Below are 12,847 nucleotides of genomic sequence, written 5' to 3'. Positions count from 1 at the left end.
CGTGCTTCACCTCTCCCTGGAGTGCTCCAAAGATAAATGAAACCTTTGTCTTACAGCCACATCAAAGAATGCTCTTTATTTTGCCTTGCCTCTTCTGACCACCCAACAGATCATGGCCAAGGTCTAGCCTGGAGGAATGGAGACGTTCACCAACAGACCACTGTCAAAAGCTCACAGCTCCAAAGCTGCTGATTTAGCTCACTCATTCTGGGGAAAGGACTAGATCATTTATTCCATCCTGACTCATCCTCTCTGGGGAAAGGACTAGATGATTTATTCCATCCTGACTCATCCTCTCACCATATTTTCCTTCTTCCAGGCAGCAGACCTCATGGCTTCACTGCCGATCTTGTCGCTCGCCCACCAGGGGACGAGGCTCTTGGCTTGAGCCCCGGAGCCAAGTCCTCAGCAGAGCAGATCTCTTCCCTCAAGCAGATTTAACTGAGGGAAGAATTCAAAGAAGCCTCCCATTTGTCCTGGTTGTTGGCATGACAGCTGCAGTGCCTGGTGCTGGGCATGAGACCTGGAAACTCTGTGTTTTCTAGGAGCAGAAGGTAACTGGGAGGGAAGCATTTGAAACCAGATCAGAACACAGAGAGGCTTCTGCAGCACCTCACAGTTGGGCTGATGTGGTCCAGGAAACCTCAGTCTGAAGTAATTTGATTCACAAAGCAGGATTTATTGGACTCCTACTGGGCTGTAAAATTCTATCCCCTAATGCTTTCCTTCTCCACCCTCCTCCTTCTACAGAAAACAATCCCTAGTGACTTCAAGTGAAGCAAAGCAGCCAAGTGGGAGGACATGAGAGGAGAGTGGAATCTGGAAGATGTCCACAGCTGATCAGAGAGTTCAAGAGAATTAAGGCAGCTGGTGGCATTTGGTGGCAGCTAGGAAGAAGAATGAGGCAAAGCAAGGTTTGGATGTTACCTGCAGAGCAGCTTCTGAGTAACTTGTTTGAAATGTGGCAGTGCAGAGGAGGGACTCACAGAATTACACAGAGCGGCAGGAAAGGACCTCTAGAGATCAACCACACCTCATCCAACCCCAGCAACCCCAGGACCAGATCCCATGTGGAACACCTCCTCTCCTTTCCTGCCACAGCACACTGACAGGCCTGCCTCTGCTCACCTGTGAGGAGTGACAGCTCTGTGCAGCTGCTGGAGCACACCCAGGAGCAGTGCTTGATGCTGCCGGAGCAACAGCTCCACACCTTGCCAGGGGGAAGAGCTACCAGCTGGGGCTCTTCAGTCTGGAGAAGGCTCTGAGACCTTATTGTGGCCTTCCAGGATCTGAAGGGGGCTCCAAGAAAGCTGGGGAGGGACTTTTGAGGGTGTCAGGGAGTGACAGGACTGGGGCGAGTGGAGCAAAACTAGAAATGGGTAGACTCAGATTAGATGTTAGGACGAAGCTTTTCACCATGAGGGAGGTGAGAGCCTGGCACAGGTTGCCCAGGGAGGTGGTGGAAGCCTCATCCCTGGAGTTTTTTGCAGCCAGGCTGGCTGTGGCTGTGAGCAACCTGCTGCAGTGTGAGGTGTCCCTGCCCATGGCAGGGGGGTTGGAACTGGCTGAGCCTTGAGGTCCCTTCCAACCCTAACAATTCCATGATTCTAAGTCACCACCCACTTAGCCTCCAGCCCCCAGCCCCAACTGCACACACACCACTACTTTTTCAAGCTGATTTCTCTTTACTTCACAGTCTTGGCAAAACAAATCTGCATTCCAGAGGTCATCTGACAGGAATATATTAATCCAACAGTCTCAAAATAAATATCTCTTCTTAAAATAACCATTTCTTTACATCACTGCAGGAGCAACTCTAGAAAAAGTCAGTGCACAGACAGTAGCAATTTGATTAACCAGCTGGACTGGAAACACAAAGGAAAGAGGAGGTGGAATTTTGTTGGTGGTGTTTTCCTCTCCAAGCAGGCTGCATGCAGCAAGTCTCAGCAGTTCCCTAGCACACAATCTCTCTCCCCTCACACTTGCTGGGAAGGATTTTGGACCTCAGAGCCGTCAGCAAAGTCGCCTTTTGTGGTGCAAAGCCTTGGACAACACCCAGGTTTCACAGCCTGGGCTGTGCTCAGCCCTGCAGAGCTTCTGGAGTCGCTGCTAAGGAGCTCAGTGAATAGGTGCAGGCAGGGAAACCTCCTGCAGGTTACTGGGAAGTAAATCCACAGCCGATCCAGGAACACCAACAGCACTCAGCAACGTTCACAGGAGCAGCCCAGTCGTACCAGCAGCTTGTTCCAACCTTCTGCAAGTTCTCTCAAGTGCTTTCAGGGCAGGAGGACAGCAGCTATGTTTGCTCCCCACGGACTATTAGCCCCCTGGTTACATCACAGCATTAAGATGCTTCACTGGCCAAAAAGTGTAACTTGTGTTACAGCAGAGGAAAGGAAAGGAAAGTGCTTTATAGAAAGGGACCAGGCAGGACTTGGGTGACCTCAAGCCCACATCTCTAACTGAAAAAGAGAGACAACAGAGAATTAGTGCTCCCTGTAACTAATGAGATGCTATTATTAGCATCTGTAACTAATGGGATGCTACTATTAGCATCTGTAACTGATGAGCTGCTGCACACCCCATCAAGAGAGGTGTGTGTCTGTAAGGGGAGCTGCTCAGCAGGAAAATTTGGAGGGCCATCAGGTTCTTCACTAAGAATGACAGGAAAGATGTAGCTAAAAAAAAAACCCAACAAAAAGAAAGCTTAATAGAGGTGGGAAAAGAGATACTCATGGCCTTTGAGATCCCAAAGGTTCCCTTTGAAGCCCTTTCTCAGTAGCAGAGGGAAAAGATGGATGTGCAGCTCTGGGTTGAGAGGAATACCCAGAGACATTCCTGTGCCCAGAGATGCTCTTGGCTGCACACTAATTTAAATCCAAGACACTCCCCACCCCCCTCCAAGAGCCTTGTTTCCAGGTGATGAGCATGTTAATTGTCAGTTTGGAGCAGTTGCTTACTCTGAAGAGGTCAAATTTAAGTATCCACAGAAAGAGATGTAAGGGAAGCAATTAGAGATGAAGAGAACCTCCAGTTCTAGCAGTGCTGTGCAGAGGGAGAGGGGGAGACCCTGGCAGCACAGCAAAGCCTCAGAGCTCCGTGAGGCGACCCAGGCTGCTGAGATCTCTCCCCTTGCTCTGCACAGATCTACCACTAGAGTCCCTGAAAGCTACATGCCTCGGGGGAAGGCTCTACTCAGTGCTATGGACCATGCCCCAGGATTCTGCCAAAATGGGAAGGAAGCAATGAGTTGTGGAGAAGGAGCTCTGTGCTTGTTTATTGGTTTTTCTTGTCCTCTGGTGGGAAATATGGAGGAGGGGGTGGCTGGTCCTGAAACAGACGACAAAAGAGCTTCAGTTCATGGTTAAGAGGAAAGACAAACCAAAACCCAACCAACCAAGAACTGCCCAAAACAGCAAAAGGAACTCAGACAAACTTTGCTGTGTCACTGAGAAGAACTGCTGAAACACACAGCTGGGCTCACACTGCAAGCCTAGAAAGGGGCAGGACTCACCGTGGGCATGTAGACATTGTGTGGGTTGACAGGGCTGTAGTAAGCACTGGCAGCAGCTTCAGCAGCCTTCGCCTCAGCTGTCACAGGAAGAGAAGTTACAGGTTTGGGGAGACACAGAGAACTTCTACAACCAAACAAGAGCTCTACATATTCCTGGCCATCAAGTGTTACTAACCCAGCACCACTGGAGCTGCAAAAATGGCTACAAACCCCCAGGGCACTGAGCCTTGTCTGTTCCGGCTGCCACAGGCTTGGTACATGCAGCACCACACAGACCAAGATTTGGGTTTGGAAACATCACCTGGGACTTGCCTGTTTGCAAACTAATAAACACTGACAGCTGCTCTGCCTGAACACAGACAGTACCCCGTAAAAAGGCAGGCAAATGATTCTTCCTGGGAGTGCAAACACAAGACACACACACACACGCAAGCCCAGGACAAGTTTATAGCAGCTCAGGGGTTTCATGCCTCAAAAATGGTAATTCATGAAGAGAATCCAGATCCTCTGCTTCTGCAGAACACAGAAGTCTTGCAGAGCCATCTGGATCAGTGCCACTTTCCAGGTAATTCAAACCAAAGAGAGAAGTTAAATCCTTACCCTGGGAAACATCCTTTACCTGTGAGAAACCTATGGTGGGGTCCAACCATAAAAGCTCCTTTCCTTTCACCTCCCTCCCCCACCTCAACCTCTTAAGACCATGTACAAAATCACTTCAACAGATCCCAAGTGGGTGAAAACAAGACCAGGATTTCCCCAGCTCCTTCCCATCATCTATCCCTCTGTTCCAGTGGAATGGAATGGAATGGAATGGAATGGAATGGAATGGAATGGAATGGAATGGACCAGGTCCAACCCCTCACCCAACACCATCCAATCAACTAAACCATGGCACCAAGCACCCCATCCAGTCTCTTCCTAAACACCTCCAGGGATGGTGACTCCACCACCTCCCTGGGCACCCCATTCCATGGGCAATCACTCCCTCTATGAAGAACTTCTTCCTAACATCCAGCCTAAACCTCCCCTGGTGCAGCTTGAGACTGTGTCCTCTTGTTCTGCTGCTGGGTGCCTGGGAGAAGAGACCAACCCCCACCTGGCTACAACCTCCCTTCAGGGAGTTGTAGAGAGCAATAAGGTGTGCCCTGAGCCTCCTCTTCTCCAGGCTGCACAATCCCAGCTCCCTCAGCCTCTCCTCACAGGGCTGTGCTCCAGACCCCTCCCCATTATGTGTAGGCAAAAGCAGTGTGGCTGAAGAGGGGAAGGGGGAGCCACATTTGCTAACTGAAATGCACTCAGGGGCACCTTTCTCCATCAGTCTCTCTGCAGTCACCTATCAGAGCAAGAGGAGCCCAACAGGAGAATCACACACTGGATTTTTTTCTGACACAAGAAGAATAAATCCAGCTGCAAAAAATAATGGCATCAACCCTGGAGAGAGCCACACTGGCCTCCCAAGACTCAGCTGGATGCACACAGGGATGGAGATTAGGGGAGCTCCCCAATTCCTCTACTAAATGATTTTACCTTCTAATTGGAGCTCCTAAATTGGCTCTGAGCTCCCCCAAAGAGGTAACAGTGTCTGCTTCATGGGTAACAAACCCCTTGGGAGCTAATTCACCTGAGGCTTCTCCTTACCTGCAGGAGTGGAGGGCAGGTCTGGACCACTGACAGGAGGTTCCATGGGCCCTGGGTAGGGTGGGGGTGGAAGCTGCATGTAACCCATGTCCCCAGGTGGAGGGCCAGGATAAAACTCTGTCAGAAAGGGAAAAACCAAGAAAAGATTGAACACCTCTGGCTGGGTCACAGCACACAGCCAAACCCAAGCTGAGGGCAAACAGAGTTAGGGTCAGAAAGTGAAGTTTCCCAAGGCCATAAGATACAAGCTAAAAGACTTGGTAAAATCTGTGTTTCTTCCTCTTTTTACCCATCTTAGAATCCAATCATTTCAGTTGGCAAAGGCCTGCAAGATCATCAAGGCCAAGCATTAACTACCAAGTGTGGTGCTAAACCATGTCCCTCAGCACCATATCCCCATGGCTTTTCATCACCTCAAGGGATGGGGATTCAACCACCTCACTGGGCAGCCTACCCCAGTCTTTCAGAACCCTTTCAGGGAAGTTTCTTCTCATGTCCAACCTAAACCCCCACTGGTGCAAGCTGGGACCATTTCCTCTTGTTCCATCACTTGTTACTTGGGAGAAGAGACTGACCCTCACTTGGCTCCAGCCTCCTTTCAGGGAGATGCAGAGAACCAGGTGGTCTCCCCTGAGCCTCCTTTTCTCCAGTCTAAACAATCCCAGTTCCCTCAGCTGCTCCTCACCAGCCCTGTTCTCCAGACTCTTCACCAGCTTTGTTGCCCTTCTCTGGACACATGCCAGCACCTCAATGTCCTACTTGGGAGTGAGAGGCTCAAAACTGAACCCAGTACTCAAGGTGTTGCCTCACCTGTGGCCAGTACAGAGGAACAACCACTTGCCTACTGCTGCTGGCTACACTACTGCTGGCACAAGCCAGGATGCTGTTGATCTCCTTGGCCACCTGGGCACATTGCTGGCTCACCTTCAGCTGCTATCAACCAACACACCCAGGTGGCAGTTTCCAGCCACTCAATACAGAATTAACCCAGTTGGAAAAGACCTTTGAGATCATCAGGTCCAACCTATCACCCAACACCATCTAATCAACTAAACCATGGCACTAAGTGCCTCATCCAGTCTTATTTTAAGCACTTCCAGTGATGGTAACTCCACCACCTCCCTGGGCAGCACATTCCAAAGGCTAATCTCTCTTTCTGGGAAGAACATCTTCCTAACATCCAGCCTGAACCTCCTCTGGTGCAGCTTGAGACTGTGTCCTCTTGTTCTGCCCCAAGCCTGGAGTGTTCATGGGGTTGTTGTGACCCAAGGGCAGGACCCAGCACTCCCTAGCTCCCCATCCTTCACCCAGCACTCCCTAGCTCCCCATCCTTCACCCAGCACTCCCTAGCTCCCCATCCTTCACCCAGCACTCCCTGGCTCCCCATCCTTCACCCAGCACTCCCTGGCTCCCCATCCCCAAGTGCCAGCCTTACCAGGAGGAGGTGGTGGGTAGGCATAGCTTGCATTGGCTGCAGGTGGGGCAAAAGCATAGGATCCATTTGGCATATAGGAGTAGCCATAAGCTCCGTTGGGGATTTCACCTCTGGAGACTGGAAAAGCAAAGGCATCTCATCAAACCATCCAGCCTGCCTCAAACCCAGGCCAACAGCTCCAGTGAGCACAGCATCTCTAAAGCAAGCCAAGTCCCAGGTGCAGCCTGAAACCTGCTGCAACCTGAAACTGGCCCTTGCTGGGAGGGGGGAGGTGAGGCCTCCTGCCAGCAGCCCTGGGCTGGGTGCCCTACCTTGTGATGCCACCTGCAGCATGCGCTGCCCGAACTCGATTGCACCCCCGGCTGAAAAGGTCAGCTTGAACGTGGCAGAGCCTTCCCAGCCACCTGCAGGGAGGAAAGACAGAATGCAGAAGCAAGGAGAAGCCATTTCAGTGCTGCTCAGCTTCCTTGCTTCATCTACAGATGCCCCTGTATGTAATTCTTTAAAGAGCTTATCCCAAACTGCCAAGGTGGGGGGGGGGGGTGTTGGAAAAAAAATGCAGATGAAGAGGCATAATTAGCCTAGCATCAGAACCATTCCCACTGGGGTGTTTTTAGGTCAGCAGCCACCTGAAGAAGAAATATCAACAGGGAGACCTTCACAAGCTGCCTAAAGTTGTGGCTGTTATCACATCAGCTGGTGACAGAGCGAGCTCAGGCGGCCTGGATTTGCTCTAGCTGTGTGTAAGATTAGGGCAGAAGACAGGGATTTGGTTAATCCTGTTGGCTAAAAAGCCTCTGCAGCTACACCTAACTGGCAGCTAGAAATTAGGCTGGGAGCCTGAGCGCCCCACGAAGCAAAGAGCTTAATGAAAAGCATGGTCTGCATAAAGCCATTGGAGTCCAGGGGAGAGATTTCAAGTCAGGATAATAACAAATAAATGAGTGACACCTCATTCCAGACTGAAAAACAGGCACAGCCCAGAGTCCCAACAATGCATCAAAGCAGACACTGTGCCAGTGCTCAAACAGGGCCATGCAGATTAAAGAGCCCTTTGAGCTGAACCAGACTCTCATGGCTGTTAAAGCAACATCCTCATCAAAAGAGATGGCCTCTGGGGAAGCCAAGCTTCAGCTAAAGCCATTTGCCTTTCACACAGTTTCCAGGTTGCCATTACTGCTGGATGGTCCCCACTTGGCTCCCACACAGAAGCCACAAGGCTGGTTTCAGGGCTTACAGACTGAAGTCTCCTCAGCACTGTGCTGTGACTGCAATGCCACAACCTCATTTGGGCTGGAGGTGAAAGGGTTTACTGAGCTACATGCCTTTGGTAAGAAGGGGAAGCACAGAACAGTGATTAAAAACACTATTCCTGGAAACATCTACCACAGCCTTCTCACTAGACCTAATATGAGACCACCTCCTGAAGATAACCCAGTTTCAAGACAGGCTGTCTCTTCCCAAGTGCCACTGCCAGGGCTAAGATGCACCACAGCGACAGCCTGCGTGAGAGACTCGTGGCGGGGAGCAGGGCTCTGGGGACCTGCACCTGAAACCCCAGACAGATCCAGAAAGGATTGTCAGGCCTTATGGTACAGGAGGACATGGATGGTGAATTCACAGGTGACCCAAACCAACCAAAGCAGAAAGACATCCTTGCTCCTGCTGGCTCTGGTGTTTGCTCTGTGAGATCACTCGGCTGGCTGAACTCCGTACTCAGCACAGAGGGCAGGCAGGAGAGCAGGTGCAGAACAGGATCTGCTCAGTGCAGCTGGACAGGCAGCAGATGAAGGAGGTAGTTTTAGCTGCTGGCTTCTAAGAAACACACCCCAGCAGCACTGTGAAAACCCATCTGGACAGCACCCAGTCTGGATGCTTACTTTGCAATGCATTGTGTAGCTGAACTAAGAGGGAAAGCATCCACTATACATACCTCCTGCCTCTGCTTTCACTGTGCCCTTGATATAGTTTGCTCCAAAGACAGGCTGCTTAATCTCACAATCTTTCAACAGATAAAAGGGCATCATGAAAGACTGCAGAGCATCCTTCCCCTTCGACACAAAGATAACCTGGAAAGACAACAGCGTTGCAAAGGGTGTCTGTTACCACAAGCAGGAAACACAGCCCTGCTTCACTCTCTCTGGAGGCTTCTGATGGACCAAAACACCCTCCCACACCAAAAGCCACACAGAGCAGCCACACAGGTAATCTGAAGCCTTCAGGCAGTAAAGCCCTCCAGGCACAGGCTACCCTTGCTCAGATAATACCCCTGGGCCAGCCTCCAGAGAACTCACTGCAGCACACAGCTGTGATTTAGAAGCTGTGCTGCTAACATTCAGCATTTCCAGGCCATTGCTAATTCCCAGGCTTGGAAGATGCTTGATGGACTAAACATCTGCCTGTAGAAGAACTAATCAGATTTATTATCTTCTGACAAACAGATAGGCTATGCAATGAATTCATAATGCTCCCCAGAGGGAGAGGATGAGCCATACTTCAAGGGGTGGCAGATTACCCTGACTTGCATGCATCAAGGCCGTTTAAACACAGAATGACAAGGAGCCCGCATCTCCTTGCACAGGATAAGGCTTTTCACCACTTACTCGGTAGGGAGTCAAGAAAACACTGCCCTTCTTGGACCCTTTGAAGGCATCTGGCATGGGCTCAATATCACTGAAGGTAAGCTCAACATGATCATAGGTCATCAAAACACTGCAAGCAAGATGAGAGAAGAGATGAACTGTGATAAGGTCAAAGCTCAAGGCCAGTGGGGTACAAGCACCAAGGCCAGGCTGGATGGGGCTCTGAGCAACCTGATCCAGTGGGAGGTGCCCCTGCCCAGGGCAGAGGGGGTGGTTCTGGATGGTCTTTGAGGTCCCTTCCAACCCTGAGCAATGCTGTGGTTCTCTATTTCACTTCACTGGCTACCAAAACTGCCTTTACCCTCAGGCCCAGTGCTCAGCAGACAAAATCAGCCTGGCTTTGCCTGCTTGTGTTTTGTTGGCAGCACAGCACCTTAAGTAGAATTAGCTGCTTGTTCCCAGCCTTGTGCTCCCTCCTCGATGTGCTGGCACAGCTACTGCTGCTGGTGCAGCCAGGCAGTGAATTCAAGTCACTTGAACTGACCAAGACCTCAAGACACATAAATATTTAATTTTTCACTTTAACTTTGTGTTGCTTTTCTGCTGCATCAGTTCCCTAATGGGGCTCAGCACAGGCAACACGACAGAGGAAGGGCTGCTGAAGCAGGAGCTGCTCAGGCTGGCTTATGCAACACGGCTCTCAAAGGCCTAACCACGGCTTAAGCATCTGTGTCACCAAAAGGTGGTCAAGAGGAACTTGCCTCTCTTGCCACCAGACTCCCTTAACCCGTGGTGTCTTCATTCTCAATTAGAAACTGACCTGATTACCAGCCATGCAATCCCCTTGCATGGATACAGCAGGTAACCTGTATTAACAGAACAGCATCCACATTAGGGACTCTAATCCCTAAAGCTGGAGAAACTTCCTCCACTGTTATCTTTGGCAGCTTAAATTACCATTCTCAGCCACTCACCTTTCCCTTCTGCCAGCAGCTACCTGCCATAGAATCACAGAATTGTCAGGGTTGGAAGGGACCTCAAGGCTCAGCCAGTTCCAACCCCCCTGCCACGGGCAGGGACACCTCACACTAGATCAGGTTGCTCAGAGCCACATCCAGCCTGGCCTTAAAAGCCTCCAGGGCTGAGGCTTCTCCCACCTCCCTGGGCAACCTGTTCCAGTGTCTCACCACCCTCATGGGGAAGAACTTCTTCCTGACATCCAGTCTGAATCTACCCATTTCTAGGTTTCTTTCCATTCCCCCCAGCCCTATCATTACCTGGCTGTCCCTCCAGCCAACCCTCCTGAAGAGCACTGGGACCAGCAACACCATCCAGGCTGCAGCCCATCAGCTCAACCAACCACCACCACCAGCCTGGGCTGCTCCTGAGAGGTTAAGTCCTGATCCAAGGCAGGCTGACAACTGGGAACAGCTAACTGCCAGTTGTTTGTTTCAGTGAACACAAATTCAAGCCCCACAAAGTTGATCTTATTAAATTCTTCCAAGAAAGGTCACATCCCAGAGGGAAGCCAGGCACAGAATTCCTACAGCAATGACTGACTGGCCTCATGGAAAGAAGCCCTGAAGAAAGAACTACCCCTTTGTGTCAGAAGCAGGTGACTACCACGTCAGACCTGAAGAGTGCTGGCAGACACAGAGGGTGAGGACGGCCCCTTGCCATGCAGACAGAGGCAGCTCTGTGGAGGCTTTCCGTTGCCATGGTTATATCCCAGCACCTTTCCCCAACACTGTTGCTCCTTCCCGAACGCACGGAGGGGGGTGTGTGGGCAAAGAACCCAGCAAACCAAACCGGGCAGGCACTGGGCGAGCCGGCAGCTCTCGCACAGAGGCAGACTGCAGGTGCAGCAGCGGGGCGGTGACACAGGGCGAAGATTCGGGCCCCGGCCGGAGTCACCTGGCTGGAGGCTGAGCTCTGCCAAGCCTCGCTGAGCACCCGGGGGAGGCTGGAGGCAGCAGCAACGGCCAGCAGTGGCGATGGAGGGGGCAGGCAGGGTGCACGGTCTGGGGTGCGGGGAACGCCGAAGGCTAAGGCCCAGCAGAGACCCAGAAGCAGGGGGACACGTACAGCCCCAAGAGAGGTATGAGGGGAGGCCAGGCCCAGTGACGGGAGGGTTAAACCACCTCCTATCACCCCCTCCCAGGCCTCTCGGCACCCCAGAGCCCTCCCCACACAACGTCTCCCCCTGCGTGGGAAGCGCTGGGGTGAGGCGGGGAAAGGCAGCTCCCCGCTACCCCTCGGCGCCTGCTGCTGCATGGAGGGGTGAAGAGGATGACAACTCACTTCTCGCTGTTGTTAACGATGACGCCGCCACCCTCGGAGTGATTCCTGTTCAGCGCCATGGCCGCCGCCGCCGCCTCCTCCTCACAGCGAGGAGCTGCATCTGCGCCTGCGCAAGAAGCAGGCCCCTGCCGTCAGAGCGGAACGGGGCGCGCGAGGCGTGCTGGGAGGTGTAGTCTTTGTGTAGGCCACCGCCCGCCAAGACACCCCTGGGACGCGCGGTGCACGCTGGGAGTTGTAGTCCCTGGACCGGCCGCCATGACACCCTCTGCCCCCTCCCCCGCCCCCCGCCAGCAGCCTCGGTCCCTCATCCGCTTTTCACAGGACTTGCTCTCCAGACCCTTCACCGGCTTCATTCTTCCCTGCACACACTTCAGCACCTCGAAGTCCTGCTTGTAGCGAGGGGTCCAAAGCTGAACACAGCACTCCAGCTGCAGCCTCACCAGCGCGGAGTACAGGGGGCAAGCACTGCCCTGACCCTGCTGGCCACGCTATTTCTGAACCAAGCCAATACGCTGTTGGCTGCTTTGGCCACCTGGGCACACTGCTGGCTCGTGTTCAGCCAGTTGTCAGCTACCACCCCCAGCTCCTTTTCTGCCAGGCAAGTTCCAGTCACTGCCCCAAGCCCGGGGTGTTGCATGGGATTGCTGTGACCCAAGTGCAGCAACCTGGCACCTGGTTAAACCACATACAACTGATCTTGGACCATTGATCCAGCCTGGCCAGATCCCTTTGCAGAGCTTTTCTACCTTTGAGCAGATCAACATTCTCACCCCCTTTCATGCCATCTACAAACTAACTGAGGGAGAACTCAATCCCCTCATCCAGATGGGTCTGAGGAGGTTCAGGGGAGACCTTATTGCTCTCTACAACTACTTAAAGGGAGGTTGTAGCCAGGTGGGGGTTGGTCTCTTCTCCCAGGCACCCAGCACCAGAACAAGAGGACACAGTCTCCAGCTGTGCCAGGGGAGGTTTAGGCTGGATGTTAGGAAGAAATTCTTCATAGAGGGAGTGATTGTCCATTGGAATGTGCTGCCCAGGGAGGTGGTGGAGTCACCATCACTGGAGGTGTTTAGGAAGAGACTGGATGGGGTGCTTGGTGCCATGGTTTAGTTGATTGGATGGTGTTGGTTAATAGGTTGGACTTGATGATCTTGAAGGTCTCTTCCAACCTGGTTCATCCTATTCTATTCTACTCTAGTCTAGTCTAGTCTAGTCCAGTCTAGTCTAGTCTAGTCTACTTTACTCTACTCTACTCTAGTCTACTCTAGTCTAGTCCAGGCTAGTCTAAATCATCTATTTATATATATATATATATAAAAAGATGCATTTGAGCTTTTCCCCAGCGGATTTGCAGCCCAGCCCTGTCTGAGTCCCTGA

At 52.0% G+C, this 12,847-nt stretch overlaps 1 protein-coding gene across 1 annotated transcript; it reads right to left on the bottom strand.

Moving 5' to 3' along the window:
• Window positions 1-2,727: 2,727 nt before the first annotated feature.
• On the bottom strand, window positions 2,728-11,575 carry WBP2 (WW domain binding protein 2). The gene is made up of 8 exons (XM_009897937.2): window positions 11,471-11,575; window positions 9,191-9,299; window positions 8,521-8,656; window positions 6,899-6,991; window positions 6,588-6,704; window positions 5,153-5,269; window positions 3,515-3,591; window positions 2,728-3,330 (listed from the first exon to the last, which is right to left on the bottom strand). Exons 1-8 carry the CDS (start codon window positions 11,527-11,529, stop codon window positions 3,277-3,279), a joined length of 762 nt encoding a protein of 253 aa, XP_009896239.2. The 5' UTR covers window positions 11,530-11,575; the 3' UTR covers window positions 2,728-3,276.
• Window positions 11,576-12,847: the final 1,272 nt, after the last annotated feature.

Source organism: Dryobates pubescens, chromosome 20 (genome assembly GCF_014839835.1).
Source record: "Dryobates pubescens isolate bDryPub1 chromosome 20, bDryPub1.pri, whole genome shotgun sequence".
Taxonomy (NCBI): Eukaryota; Metazoa; Chordata; class Aves; order Piciformes; family Picidae; genus Dryobates; species Dryobates pubescens.
Note: the sequence above shows the minus strand (reverse complement) of the source record. Positions and strands in the feature narration are given on the sequence as shown.

What these genes read in the sequence shown, in the direction of transcription:
- WBP2 (XM_009897937.2), bottom strand. Translation starts at nt 11,529, where the DNA reads ATGGCGCTGAACAGGAATCACTCCGAGGGTGGCGGCGTCATCGTTAAC. An exon ending in ATCGTTAACAACAGCGAGAA is followed by an intron (nt 9,300 to 11,470) that starts GTGAGTTGTCAT and finishes TCTTGCTTGCAG; the next exon opens with TGTTTTGATGACCTATGATC. An exon ending in GCTGCAGGTGGCATCACAAG is followed by an intron (nt 6,705 to 6,898) that starts GTAGGGCACCCA and finishes TTGCTTTTCCAG; the next exon opens with TCTCCAGAGGTGAAATCCCC.